The 13,864-nt window shown below is 60.0% G+C and overlaps 4 protein-coding genes across 4 annotated transcripts; 3 read left to right on the top strand and 1 right to left on the bottom strand.

Annotated features, from left to right (window-relative positions):
- Positions 1-1,240: 1,240 nt before the first annotated feature.
- Positions 1,241-2,207, top strand: GGTG_03164 (hypothetical protein; the record flags this gene model as incomplete). Its single annotated transcript, XM_009220942.1, has 4 exons — positions 1,241-1,282; positions 1,355-1,373; positions 1,445-1,969; positions 2,032-2,207. The coding sequence occupies 4 exons, from the start codon at positions 1,241-1,243 to the stop codon at positions 2,205-2,207; spliced, it is 762 nt and encodes a 253-aa protein (XP_009219206.1).
- A 1,870-nt stretch (positions 2,208-4,077) lies between these two features.
- GGTG_03163 (hypothetical protein) lies at positions 4,078-9,920 on the top strand (the record flags this gene model as incomplete). Its single annotated transcript, XM_009220941.1, has 17 exons — positions 4,078-4,749; positions 4,839-4,944; positions 5,027-5,117; positions 5,198-5,252; positions 5,331-5,835; positions 5,919-5,937; positions 6,016-6,093; positions 6,173-6,533; positions 6,622-6,876; positions 6,937-7,552; positions 7,635-7,813; positions 7,912-8,491; positions 8,562-8,587; positions 8,674-8,713; positions 8,791-8,984; positions 9,053-9,808; positions 9,894-9,920. 17 exons carry the CDS (start codon positions 4,078-4,080, stop codon positions 9,918-9,920), a joined length of 4,560 nt encoding a protein of 1,519 aa, XP_009219205.1.
- Positions 9,921-10,533: 613 nt separating this feature from the next.
- GGTG_03162 (hypothetical protein) lies at positions 10,534-12,292 on the top strand (the record flags this gene model as incomplete). Its single annotated transcript, XM_009220940.1, has 2 exons — positions 10,534-12,156; positions 12,260-12,292. 2 exons carry the CDS (start codon positions 10,534-10,536, stop codon positions 12,290-12,292), a joined length of 1,656 nt encoding a protein of 551 aa, XP_009219204.1.
- A 47-nt stretch (positions 12,293-12,339) lies between these two features.
- GGTG_03161 (hypothetical protein) lies at positions 12,340-13,849 on the bottom strand. Its single transcript, XM_009220939.1, has 3 exons — positions 13,594-13,849; positions 13,375-13,521; positions 12,340-13,241 (listed from the first exon to the last, which is right to left on the bottom strand). Exons 2-3 carry the CDS (start codon positions 13,426-13,428, stop codon positions 12,531-12,533), a joined length of 765 nt encoding a protein of 254 aa, XP_009219203.1. The 5' UTR covers positions 13,429-13,521; positions 13,594-13,849; the 3' UTR covers positions 12,340-12,530.
- Positions 13,850-13,864: the final 15 nt, after the last annotated feature.

Here is a 13,864-nt window from a genome sequence, read left to right as displayed (position 1 = left end):
ATCCCGACAACCCTCGTCGAGTCATCGGCCTCGCTCTGTGAACGCTGTTCGCACCATAGGCAAGCGGCCAGGGCACGAGCTTCCATTTCCCCGCCTGCGACGGCATCAACGGCCCACCCGGGTCATGACTCCGCTGGCCAACACGTGCAACCCGAGGATGAAGGCGTGGGCACTCTGTCTCGAGCAATCGGCACTATGCGAGCCATATCGGCCCACTCGTTGGCTGGCCCCCAAAGCTCATCGCGGGCGCGAGTCCTCGACGCTATCTCTCCATTTACCTCAGACGGCCGTGTTGCCACCTGTTCTCCCTCGATGTTGATGTCCCAGAAATCTCGGACCGAGCGGCGGCAACCCGGTCGGGACGGCCGCGGCCTGATGCTCGAGATTCGCCATCGGAACCAACCTCTCCTTGACTGCCCGTCTTTCTCTGGCCACATGTTTGCGCCCAGACGAGCAGGCCCAAATCCCCGGAGTATCCTACCGCGAACGCCTACCGATACCAGTTCTAGTGAGGCTCCCCGTCCGAGTCAAGCGTCTGAAGCAAGTCGCTTGCCGTCTTGCCCCCCCTCATACCCCGGAAGTCCGGGCGGTTGTGGGCGGCTATCCGCGTTGCTACCAAGCTGCGCGCACGCCAATGCAATGTCCCCTGTCATCCAACATCCCGTCTTCAGCACGGAACGAGCACTTGAAGCATACTACCGGAAGGCGACGTACACACTCGCCAAAAAGGTCCTAGACGCGCCTCGAAACCAGGTCCGCCAATATGCGGGGTGGCCCTGTTGCAGATTCCGCGTCGCTTATGAGCTTGTATATCCTGCCACCCTCGTTCGTGCCGCCGCCCGCGTACCAGCGATCCCACCCCGAATCTGGATGCCTTTCTCTTTTCCAGGATCCAAGGACACGGCCTGGACGCGCTTGCGACAGCGCCACAGCCGAGATATCCCAACCCCATGGTGACTTTCTGGCTCTCGGACCAACGAAATTCCACACCAGCCCGCTCTTCTTTATTAGTGCTCATTCCTACTCTCACGTTCAGTGACAGGTACTCGCCTGTACTTTGTCACTGCTTCTGATCTTGACCTCGCCCGTTGATCTCCCTGATCACCTAGGTTGTTTCTTTCATCCCCAATTTCTCTCCCTCTCTTCAACTCTCTCTAGTCTTTCTCCTCAAACTGGCAATCGGCCGCCCAGCGCTTGTCGTCGATACTGCCCTCATCCCTTTGTCGGTTGCACACTCACGATGCGATTTCTCTGCCTCCCTGGTGCCTATGGCAGCTCCGATGTAAGCATCAATTACGGACCGAACAACTGTTGATATCTAAGGACATTGCTTAACCACACTGTCTCACGACAGAAATTCCAGGTCCAGCTGGGTGAGTTTCGACGGGCATGACAGAGATCAAGGCACGCTCGCAACAACGCTGACAGCAAGTCGTTACTTCAGCACCCATTGTGAAGGAGCTCACGTCGGATAACACGGCTACGTTCCACTTCATCCACGGCCCGTGCAAGGCTATCCCCCCGGGCGGGTTCAACGAATACTTCGGCCAACCTCCGTACTACCGCTTCATCGAGCCGGACCAGGACACGGCAAAGTCGGGCGATGACGATATTCTAGATCGGATCCGGGACTTCCCCGAGGGTGAAACGCCCGAGGACACGATGCGTGAGCTCATGTCCGAAGGCCTCTCAACCAGCCACAAAAGCTTCCACCGGGCGCTCGATTACCTAGTGGATATAATGCACAAGGACGGCCCGTTCGACGGCATCATCGGGTACTCGGAGGGAGCCACGGTGGCCTCGACCCTGCTTTTGCATGAGCAGAGGCGGCTGAAGAAGAAGGGCATCAAGCCCATGTTCAAATATGCCATCTTCTTCGCAGGCTGGCCCCCGGTCGATCCGGAGTCGCATTGGGTGGTCCTGAGCGACGAGAGCGAGGAGATGATCACGATCCCAACGTGTCACATCAGTATGTTTCTTCCACAAGCCGACTCCTCTCTTGGCCGTTCTTGGCCGCTGACAGGCGTTCAGTTGGCTCCCTCGATCCTTACCTCCACGGATCCATGGCTCTGTACAACGTGTGCGACCCAGACACGGCATACCTATTTGACCACGCAAAGGGCCACACACTCCCGCGCGACAAGGACACGGTGAAGGAGCTGGGTAACGTCGTTCGCATGGCGAAGGCCGAGTATGGGATCAAATAGGTGGTCACCAGTGACCAATTTTGGCTTCCCCCACCATCTCCTTCAATCAACCCAGCTCACTTTGAGTTGTCTTTGGCTTTCGGTTGTCTAGTTTGACTGCAACTGGAATTTCGCACCAATATACCATCTTCTCCGTCGCGCCTTTGTCTAGATCCTGGGAAATACTGAACCGGTGAGGATCCGTGACATATTCCAGATACTACGTAGATTTCCAGATGACTACTATAGATGTGGATTTCAACTATTCACATTTGGGGGCACGGCGCGAGTCTCTTTCAACCCATTTTCCTTGTGAATCGCATCGCTGCGACTCCTCTCGACCGAGCGGGGCGAGGACAACCAAAATCGGGTGTGTGAGAGAGGTGAAAATTGAAATGAGGGAATAGCATTGGCAAGCCGCAATCTGTCCGGTGATGCAACAAGTCCAATGTGCCGTCGAGATAAGCGTAGCTGGGTAAACCGGATGCTGAAAGATAACTCGGCGGCTCATTAGGGTTGCAGGCGTCGGCACACTGGAGCCGGCACATGGGACGGCAAAACGGCCGGAGTTTCCCTGCATGAAATCCCTGCAGGGTGTCGTTATCTTTCATCTCACAATCGAAGTGATGAGCTCCGTGGTGTGGCAGCGGCACAACCCCTACCCGCTATCAGACTCCCAAGAGGCTCTGGTCCAAAAGGGGAATGTGCCGCCGTTCTAGCGAGACGGCGGGAAGCAACAGACCCCTTAGCCGAAGGACCTGACCTGTGCCTTGCATAACGGATCCATGATGAGTGCCGGTATATATCCCACTCGGTTGCTTATCACTAACCTCGTATCGGGTACAAGCAGCCGCGCGCTCGCTATATCGCCGGTGGGCTTTCCTGGCCAATCTCAAAACTGTATTTCTCTGCGCTTCGGGGTGCCTACTGGCTATGAAGTAATGATGGACTTTTTACCCATTCTGGCCCCCGGCGCGTGATGGCCCGGGACCTTGGTCAGCTCCGATCCGGCCCCGTCAACATGACGGGTGAGTTCCTTTGCTCTCATGTTTAGGGCACCAAAGGTTGATTGTTCTTGTCCTGCCGACTATCCCTGTTTTCCTCAAGTGGCTATGTCCCCTTTCATTGACGGGTCCGCTTAAATTGCACCTCATACACAGAGGCCTGGGCCAGCGGCGCCCGATGTCCGGGGTGCAGCTGCCTGCCATTTTTGCCGACGCCCGAAACCGCAATACATTTCTCTTTCCTTTACTCCGAGCCCCTGGCAGCCGTGGGCCTGGTCTGGCCCGTAGCAACGAGATTAGGTGCGGGAGATGTTGAGAGAAAGCGTGGGAGCCCGAGGAAGGGTTGGAGCAGGAGCTACGTGGCGGTTGCGTCGCTACAGGACATGCAGGCCTCGGGAGAAACCAGATCTGCCGGCTGTCCGCTCTGGCTCTTCCTCAAGGTGGCACTCTTGCTGCGTAGGGCTTTTGGTCTACTCCCGACAGCTAGTTGTCTCCAGCGGGCCAACTGCTCTTCAGTATCGGCGATCTCTCTCGTTTGGCCCGCCTCCACCCGCCCAGTCCTCAGCGTCCACCCTTCTCAACAGCACCAGTGTTGACTGCAGCATGTGACATTATCACCCTAGAGCCAGTTCATCGAGATCCCAATTGCGAGTGTTGCCAACAGCGTGTATGCTTGGGTGTCCACTTCCGCGAAGAGACAGCGAGCGAGCCGGAAGTTGGTCAGCCCTTTCCGACGCAGGCGAGGTTACAGCCATTCTACGCGTCACCCGCAGCCGGGCGCGCCGTGGGGGGAAAGGGCAGGGCGGACGCTCTCTAGTCACCGTAGCTCCCTGAAGCACTCGGTCTGGTGGCCCACCATAGTACATCCATCCCATCTTGGTGTCAACATGGCGCTGCCAACAGAAAACAAAGCCCCCAGCAAGACAACAGCAGACCCTGCGGCACCTGTGGTGGGATCGGCACCTGCAACGACGGCCGCAACCCCCATGCCTACGATCGACGAGGGCAAGACGCTGCCACGCTCGCCATCACCAGGTGCTGCATCACCGCCCATGACCAGTCACGGCGGCAACTTTGGTGATGGCGGGAGACTACCGCCCACAGGCAGCACGCAGCAACAGGGGCCCCTGTCCGCCGAGGCGTCTTCGGTTGCGTTGGAGTCGCTACCGCAGCCCCAGCTCCCCGTACCGGCGGCGACTCCAGCCGGCGGCGTGTCGACCAAGTCGTCGGCCACCACGCTGGCCCCGGGCGTCCTGTCCAACAGACCGTCCGCGACCACTCCGACCCCCGGCCTCCTGTCTAGCAGGCCTTCTGCCGCCACCCTTGCGTCCTCCGCCAACGCGGGCGCCTTGGGTGGCGGGGCTAGCATGCCCTGGGGTCCTGCAAGGGCTGCAGGCGTCGGTGGAGGTGGCGACGCCGGTGCGCCTGGAGCGGGGCTCGGTGGCTCTGCAGCCGGAACCGGGGCCGGCGCAGTCGCCGGCGCGCTGGCAGCTGGCAAAGCTGAGAGCGGCTTGTGGGGTCTCAAGACGGACCGCAAGACGGCGTTTAAGAACTATATGGTTAGTTGCTGCAGCTTTCTTCTCCGCTGCCATCAGTGCCACACTTTGTTCTTCTTGCCATTGCTGACCTGTAGCCCCCTGGACAATAGTGGATATTTTCGCACTCGACATGGCTTGATCGGCTCTTCATGGCGGCGTCTGTCTTGGCATCAATCTGCTCAGGGGTCACGATGCCCATCATGAATGTTGTTTTTGGTACGTGCTTATCGGCAAACACGGCGGCCAAAATGCTGCGTGTCACCCGCACTTGGCCTCCACTGACATGATGGCCCAACAGGTAAGGTCTTTGCATCATTCACTGGCTACTACCACCAGCTGGGGCCCGATCGGACGCAGCAGGAGTTTCGAGGCCTCATTATCGAATGCGTGTAAGTGCTGATGCAGCCTTGACTTGGCCGCTATAGAAGGGCAGGGGGTTGAATACTAACCTGCCGTTGGGGTTTTGCAGACTATATCTGGTCTATTTGTTCATCACCCGGTTTACATTCAGCTACATTGCCTTTGTAAGCTTCGTCGATACTCCTATGTGTTGGGGCAGTTTCCAGATCTAACCAACCAACTCCTCCACCCCTGCCCACCAGCTGGGCTTTCGCATGAGCAGCCTCCGCATGTCCGCCGCGATCCGGCTCGAGTACATGCGCGCCGTCTTCTCGATGCGCGTGTCCATGCTCGACACGCTCGCGCCGGGCCAGACGGCGGCCGTCATCACCATCCTGGCCAGCACGCTGCAGCAGGGCGTGGCCGAGAACGTGGCCGTGCTGCTGCAGGCCGTCTCTCTCGTGGGCTCCGGGCTCATCGTGTCGCTGCTGTACAGCTGGGAGCTGACGCTGGTGACGGGCAGCGGCCTCGTGCTCATCGCCGCCGTCTACGCGGCCACCACGCCCATGCTCGTGCGCGCCATGAACCAGGTGCAGCGCTGCGAGATCGCCGCCGCCGCCGTCGCCAGCGAGGTCTTCTCGTCCGCCCGCATGGTCGCCGCCTGCGGCGCCGAGGCTAAGATGGCGAGGCGGTACGACGCCTTTGTCGACCAGGGCTGCCGCGCGGGGTTGAAGATGTCGCCGATTGTGGCCTGCCAGCAGGCGCCTGGTCAGTGTATATGGGAGGTTGGAGGTAGTGGTGACTCTGTCTAGGTCATGGCTAACTCATCTCAATACATCGCAAACGTGCAGTCTTCTTTGCCATATACTCGTGAGTCTTGATCTTTGTACTTCGCAGCGGTACTATTAGGATATAGGATACTAATCTCGGCGCTTCCAACAAGTACAGAACCTTCGCGCTCTGCTTCTGGTACTCTCTCAAGATGTACATGGAAGGCAGAATTACAAGCCCCGAGGTCCTTATCGTGTCAGTACCCCCTTCCTCTCGGCTCGGTCAGCCAAAAACCTTTGTATGAACCAGCACCGCTAAACCCTCGCAAAACCAGCGTCCTCCTCTCGGTCATGATGATGACGGGCGCCGTCGGGACGCTCAGCACGCCCATCAGCGCCGCGGCGCGCTCGGCAAACGCGGCCGGCATCTTCCGCAAGGTGCACGAGCTGCCCAAGCCCAAGACGGGCGGCCTCAGGGCGCCCGAGGCGTCGGCGGCGGGCGACATTGCGCTGACGCGCGTCAACTTCGCCTACCCGGCGCGGCCGCTGCAGCGGGTCCTGCACGACCTGACGGTCCGGTTCCCGGCCGGCAAGGTCACGGCCATCGTCGGGCCCTCGGGCTCCGGCAAAAGCACCGTCGTGGCGCTATTGCAGCGCTGGTACGAGATGGACGGCGACCCCGTGAGCAACGCTGGTGTGAGTGCGTCGGTTCCCCGCTATTTGACATCTCTCTCTCTCTAGTGACGGGCGTCTCGGCTGAATCATAAGAGCGAAAAAAAAACAGGTTCTTTGGCTCCGTAACGGGATCGTGCAGATCGGTGGCCGTCCGCTCAAGGACATGGATCTGTTTTGGTGGCGGGCGCAGATTGGCCTCGTCCAGCAGGAGCCTTTTCTTTTTAACGATTCGATCTTCAAAAATGTCGCGTACGGTTTAGTTGGAACCGAGTGGGAAGACTCGCCGGAAGAGGACAAGGCGAAGCGCGTCGAGGAGGCATGTCGGGAGGCATTTGCCGAGGAGTTTATCCAGCGGCTCCCAGAGGTGCGTGACCACTTTCGCGATCCAGAGCAAGTCGATATGCTAAAAAACATTGACATTCAGGGGTACAACACCTTCGTCGGGGACTCGGGCATCAAGTTGAGCGGCGGCCAGCGACAGCGTCTGGCGATAGCCCGGGCGATCATCCGCCGGCCCAAGATCTTGATACTAGACGAAGCCACGAGCGCCATCGACGTCAGGGGCGAGAAGGTGGTGCAGGCGGCGCTGGAGCGGGCGTCGGAAGGGCGGACCACCATCACCATCGCGCACCGCCTCTCGACGATCCAGAGGGCCGACAACATCGTCGTCATGCGCGGCGGCAGGGCCGTCGAGCAGGGCACCCACGAGCAGCTGATGGCGCGCGGGCCCGGCGGCCTTTATTACGGCCTGGCGACGGCGCAGCGCCTCAGCGGGGAGGAGAAGGACGGCGACGGCGACGCCACGCCCAAGCGCGACAGCGGGGCCGACTCGCACGGGAAGAAGAGCGCCGCCGACTGGGTCACTTCCGAGGAGAGCCGGCAGGGAGACGAGGAGACGCTGGTCTCCTCGGGCCAGCCGCAGCCGGGGGCGAGCAAGAGGAAGCGTGGCATATTCGGCAGCTTTACGTTGCTATTGAGGGAGCAGAAGCGGCGCTGGCCGTGGTACCTGCTTTTGGGAGCTGGTGCGGTGGCAGGTGGAGGTACGTACCAATTTGATGCTCGCCCACCCGATCAATGCTTTGTTCAAGCTGACACTTGAGCACAACGCACGTCAACACACAGCCAGCGCGCCAATACAGGCTTTCCTCTTTGCCAATACGGTGTCGATATTCCAGCTCTGGGGCAACTTCGGCCTGCTGCAGAGCCTAGCCAACTTTTGGTGTCTGATGTTTGTTGTGCTAGCAACCGGGGTTGGGCTGAGCTATTTTGCCCTGGGCTGGTCCGCGACCACTCTTTCGGTTGTCCGTTACTACCTTCCCTACCCATGCTCCTCCCCAATGTGTCTGGCTCGGTCTAGTAGAGCAGGATTTACTGATAAAGTCATCTTTTGTTCTTTCAGCACATCATCCGGCACTACAGAAAGGAGTACATCCGCAACATGCTCTCCAAACGCGCGTCGTTTTTCGACCAAGACGGCAACTCGGCAGGGGCACTCACTGCCCGGCTGGCCACAGACCCGGCCCAGCTCCAGCAGCTTCTCGGGATGAACATGGCCTTTGTGCTCGTCTCGGTCCTGAGCGTGGTCGGCTGTCTCACCATCTCCTTCTACTTTGGCTGGAAGTTGGCTCTGGTGACGGTGCTGACGATGCTGCCCCTCATCCTGGGCGCGGCCTTTTTCCGGGTCCGGTACGAAAAGCGGCTGGAGATGATGGGCATGGCCGTGTTTGCCGAGAGCGCAAAGTTCGCCAGCGAGGGCGTGGGCGCGTTCCGGACCGTGTCGTCGCTGACGCTAGAGCGCGTCATCTGCGACCGCTACGCGAAGCTCCTGAGGGACCACACGCGCGCGGCCTTTTTCAAGTCCAGCGGGTCGACGGCGCTGTTTGCCCTCAGCGACAGCATATCGTTGCTCTGCATGGCTTTCATACTCTGGTATGGCGGAAAGCTGATGGCGGAGCACGAGTACGCTCCCTTCCAGTACAGTAAGTGCCCGGTGGCGCCGCGTCATATTCCGACGATCTGGTTTCACTGACAGGAGCGGTGCCTCAATAGCTGTCGTGTATATTGCCGTGCTTCAGGTGAGACATGCCTTGGAAACCACCCCGAAGAGCAATAGAAAGAAAACAAAGAACACTTCCACTAACCTGTTTACACGTGAAAAAAGGGCGGCGTTGGTGCAGGTCAATGGCTGAGCTTCGCTCCGAGTAAGTACATTCCCTGTGATTCTAATCGCTGAAACGAGCCGGACAAGAGGACGTTTACTGACGGGCCGAAAAAACAGACATCGCACAAGCCTCAGTGGCAGCCAACCGGATCGTCGACCTGCGGACAAAGGACAACAGTGACGGGGGACTAATATCCCTCGACAGGGGCGATCTTGGCGACGATGACATGGGCGTCAAGATCGAGTTCAAGAATGTCTGGTTCAGATATCCCACCCGGGACGTGCCTGTGCTGAGCGGGCTGAACATGACGGTGAGGAATTCCCCATGCGGAATTTCAAGTCGTTTAACAGAGAAACTAACCGGCTCCCATGCACAAAGATTGAAAAGGGAATGTTCGCAGCGGTTGTTGGTCCTTCGGGATCTGGCAAAACCACCGTAGTGTCGCTGTTGGAAAGGTTCTACAAGGCAAACGCCGGCAGGATCGCTTTCAACGGGATCGAGATCTCCAACCTCGACCTGAGAAGCTACCGCAAAGACATCTCGCTGGTTGCGCAGGAGCCGTGCATCTTTGAGGGCACCATCCGGGAGAATATCCTCCTTGGGATGGACTACGAGGAAACTCGAGGAGCCGGCTTCAAGGACGAAGAGGGAGTGGAGAAGATGGCCAGCAAAAGGTATTCTGCACGCACAGCATCCCCAGCGCCAGGCAACGCCAAAGAAGCCAACAGCGAAAAGGCCACAGACATGGAAGAAGCGCTAGTGCAGGCGTGCAAGGACGCGGGGATCCACGACTTCATCTCGACGCTGCCCGAGGGCTACGGCACGGCCGTGGGCAACAAGGGCGTGGCGCTGTCGGGCGGACAGAAGCAGCGGCTCTCGATCGCGCGGGCGCTGGTGCGGAACCCACGGCTGCTGCTGCTGGACGAGGCCACGTCGAGCCTCGACTCGACGACGGAGCGGGCGGTTCAGGCCGTGTTTGAGCGCACGCGCCGGTCGCGTACCATGGTCGTCGTGGCCCACCGCCTGGCCACGGTCCAGAAGGCCGACGTCATCTTCGTGCTCGGGGACGGGCGGGTCCTAGAGAGGGGGGACCATGCGGGCCTGCTGAAGAGGAGGGGCGTCTATTACGATATGGTGAGTCTTCTTTTTCCCCATCTCTTTATGCTCCCGGAGCCTTCTCGGCTCGGCTGACATGTGTTTTGTTCTTGCGTTCCCGTAGTGTCAGTCGCAGGCTCTAGATAGGTGAAGAAATGGAGGGGGTCGGCTTGGATGGGTAGAAATAAGACCTCAACCCGGGACATGAGCAAATACTGTAGATTTCGAGACTACCGAAGCTCGTTTCTTATGCATGTGATGGCTTCGGGAAATAAGCAGCGGATGATTGGCTTTGTCGGAGGGTCCACCGCCGAACCGTCCATTGTTGTGTTGCTGCTACTACCTTGTGACTGGCCGGCCACAATGCCAGCATTGGCGCGCGTAAAGGTCGAGCTTGGAGAAGTTGAACCCCTCAGCGGGCGGCCCCCATATTCCTTCAGCGGGTACCTGACGAGGAAGTGATATCAAGGAGGGACTTGGACAGCTGCCAAGTAAAACCCCACCAATAAACACAGCATCAATCCCACCACCACTTATTACAGACGGCGAAACGAGGACGACATGGTCCGGGGATTTTGTCCATTGCGGGGGGGAAGCTGCATCAGAGTGACTACTGCGCTATAGCCACCACGTATAAAGTGATGCCAGATCCGGGGAAGCGCGGCGGTGGTCCTTCTCGTAACCCCAGGGCCGCGCTGAAGGACTTGTTGACACCTCCTCCCGGCTGACGACAACTCGACAGGCGAGCAGCGGCGCGCGGCATTATGCATCCCCACCTCAGCCTCCTCGTTCAGGGCCTGCTGGTCCTGGCGCTGGCCACATCCTCGACCGTCCTGGCCGCCTTTGGCTTTACTCGGTCGGGCAATAACTTGGTCATCGACGCCGGCTCGGCCAACCCGCTCGTCTTCCAGGTCGACGCGCGCAGCTGCGACATCAACTCGATCCTCTACCGCGGCACCCAGCTGCAGTCCTCGGGCGGCCAGGGGACGCACATCGGCTCGGGCCTCGGCTCGGCCACCGTCAGCGCCAGCCAGCTCACGGGCGGCGCGAGCGGGAAGCGCTACGTCCGCGTCACCTGCGCCACCCCGACCCTGACGCACTACATGGTGGTGCGCGAGGGCGACAGCAGCATCTTCCTCGCCACCCACATCACGCAGGAGCCCTCGATCGGCGAGCTGCGCTTCCTCGCGCGCCTCAACGCCAACGTCCTGTCGGGCGAGTACCCCTTCGGGGACGCCTCGACCACGGCGGGCAGCAGCTCGACGGTCGAGGGGTCCGACGTCTTCGTCGTCAACGGCCAGACCCGGTCAAAGTTCTACAGCAGCACGCGCTTCATGGACCGCGACGCCCAGTGCGTCTACGGCGGCTCGGACCTGATGCACGTGTGCGTCGTCGTGCCGAACATGGAGTCGTCGAGCGGCGGGCCCTTCTTCCGCGACATCGAGTCCAACAACGCCGGCGGCAGCACCACCAACCTGTACAACTACATGAACAGCGGCCACGCGCAGACGGAGCCCTACCGCATGGGGCTGCACGGCCCGTACGTCATGAGCTTTAGCCGCTCCGGCCGTCCAACCCTGCGCGACACAGACCTGTCCTTCTTCGACGAGATCCCCGGCATCCAGGGCTACGTGCCGGCCTCGGGCCGCGGCTTCGTCTCGGGCACCGTCTCGGGCGTGCCGTCGTCCTTCCAGCCCGTCGTGCACTGGCACAACGCCCAGGCGCAGTACTGGACCGTCGCCAGCCCCAACGGCGGCGCCTTCAAGTCCCCGGCCATGAAGCCCGGCACCTACACCATGGTGCTCTACCAGACCGAGTACAAGGTGGCCACCGCGACCGTGACCGTGGCGGCCGGCAGGACCGCGACGGCCAACATGGCCAGCACCCTCCGCCCCGCGGCCACGTCCATCTTCAAGATCGGCGAGTACGACGGGCAGCCGACGGGCTTCCGCAACGCCGACAGGTTCCTGCGCATGCACCCGAGCGACCGCCGCATGGCCGCCTGGGGGCCCCTGACCTACACCGTCGGCTCCTCGGCGCCCGCCGACTTCCCCATGGCGCAGTTCCAGGCCGTCAACAACCCGACCACCATCCGCTTCAACCTGGCCAGCCCGCCGCCTGCCGCCGCCGCCGCCACCCTCCGCATCGCCACCACCCTGTCGTTTGCGGGCTCCAGGCCGCGCGCCACCATCAACGGCTGGGCCGGCCCTTCCCCGCCCGCGCCCGTCAAGATTGACAGCAGGGGCGTGACGAGGGGCGCGTACAGGGGCTGGGGGGACGTCTACGACGTTAACATCCCCGCCGGCACCCTCAAGGCCGGGCAGAACACCATAACCATCGAGTCTCTATCGGGGAGCAGCGGAAGCGCCTTTTTGAGTCCCAATTTTGTATGTGTAATCGGGCGCTTTCCTTTGCCCCTTCTCGTTCCAGTCATTCATTCAATCTCTGTATTGCGCGGCTGCTAACCATTGCCTGGCGCCACCTTGACAGATATACGACTGCGTCGAGCTTTTTACCAACTGAGATATCCCTCCGCCACCAGAGCACGTGGATGACTATTCTCAACCAGGGAGAAGGATGCTGTTTCTTTTCGCATATACTTGATTTGCAGTGTTGCTCTCGCTTGTACACACGCCTCCCGTACATATCATCTCGTGCTTCATACTACAAAACCGGGCTTCATTGCTCTCAAACTGGGCATATCGAAAACAGGGCTGGACTACTCTAGTAGCGCCTCCCAACACAATACGGGCAAAGCCTCTCAAAGATCATAGACCATCCACACGTTCCCCTCGACCTCGCCGCCGGGGTACACCTTGAACCCGGCCCTCTCGTAAAAGGGCACGACCTTTGTGTTCTCGCCCGAGACGCCAATGTGGATCCCCTTTCCGTAGTCCAGCACCATCTCCTGCCCGCGACCCAGCCCCGTCTCCTCGTCCAGCACCACCACGTGCGCCGCTTGCCCGCCGGCCTCGCGCACCGTCTGCACGAACGCCTCGATCATCTTCCGGCCCCACCCTTGCCCTTGGAACGGCTCCAGCAGATCGATATGCATCGTGGCCCGGTGGCTCTGCACCAGCGCCTCCTTGCCGCCCGCGCCCTCGAGCAGCAGCCAGCGCGGGTTGCGCGCGACCTGGAGCAGGAACTGCTCGTTGACCGCCACCACCTCCTCCTCCGACCCCTCCTCTCCTCCGTCCCCCCCGCCGGGAACGGACCAGGGCTCGCGCGTGGCCATCTGGCGCGGCGTGAACTCGGGCGCCGTCAGCCGCTTGGACACGTAGGCGTGGTAGCCGGCCGCAAAGGCGAAGACGTCCGGGCAGCCGATGACGTAGCCGACGCAGCGGCCGGCGCCGTCGTCCAGCACGAGGCAGTGCCGCGGCGCCAGGTCCGTGTACTGGTGCGTCCAGATGTAGGGCGCCAGGCGCCTTGCCGGCTCCGATTTTTGCAGCGTCGGCGGGAGGGTTGCGCGGCACTTTTTTTTTTTTGCTTTCAGTCAGGCTCTCGTAGCAAAACGTTGGATGGGCGAATAAGTACGGTAAATAGGTACAGAAGCGAAAGACGCTAAAATTAGGTCATTTCTTAGCAAAGGAAGCTCGGGAACTCACGATGAAAGCCGTCGCATCAAAGTCGGACTCCTGGTACGGACGGATGAAGGCCATTGCGCAAGAAAGCTTTAGGGGTCCGCAGGCAAACTCGAACAGGAAAAATCAGCCCTTCACATGCGGCCTGTGTCGACAAAGTTCCGCTGTCGTCTGATCAAGACAAAGGCGTTAGTCGTTGACCAAGCAGAGATGAGATAGCAACGGTTGCGATGGTGGGATCACTTTTAGATGCTTCAAAAGACTCCTTGTTTAGAGTGTGCGTAGGATGAGTGAGATTGAGTTTCGGTTTTTTTCTTCTTTTTTTCCCCCCCTATTTTGACATCCAGCGTTTGCTTGCTGACGAGAGATTACGGAATGCCAACACTTTTTGGGGGGCAGGTATTCCTCACCTGCGCACCTGTGGCACCTGCTGCAAGTCCGACGGGAAGCACCAGGTCGTTCTTGCCGCATCACAGTGGCTGTACGACTTGACCCAAACTTGGCAGGAGCATGC

Source organism: Gaeumannomyces tritici (assembly GCF_000145635.1).
Source record: "Gaeumannomyces tritici R3-111a-1 unplaced genomic scaffold supercont2.2, whole genome shotgun sequence".
Lineage (NCBI taxonomy): Eukaryota > Fungi > Ascomycota > Sordariomycetes > Magnaporthales > Magnaporthaceae > Gaeumannomyces > Gaeumannomyces tritici.
The sequence above is the reverse complement of the archived record's forward strand: the minus strand, read 5'-3'. Positions and strand labels throughout refer to the sequence as shown.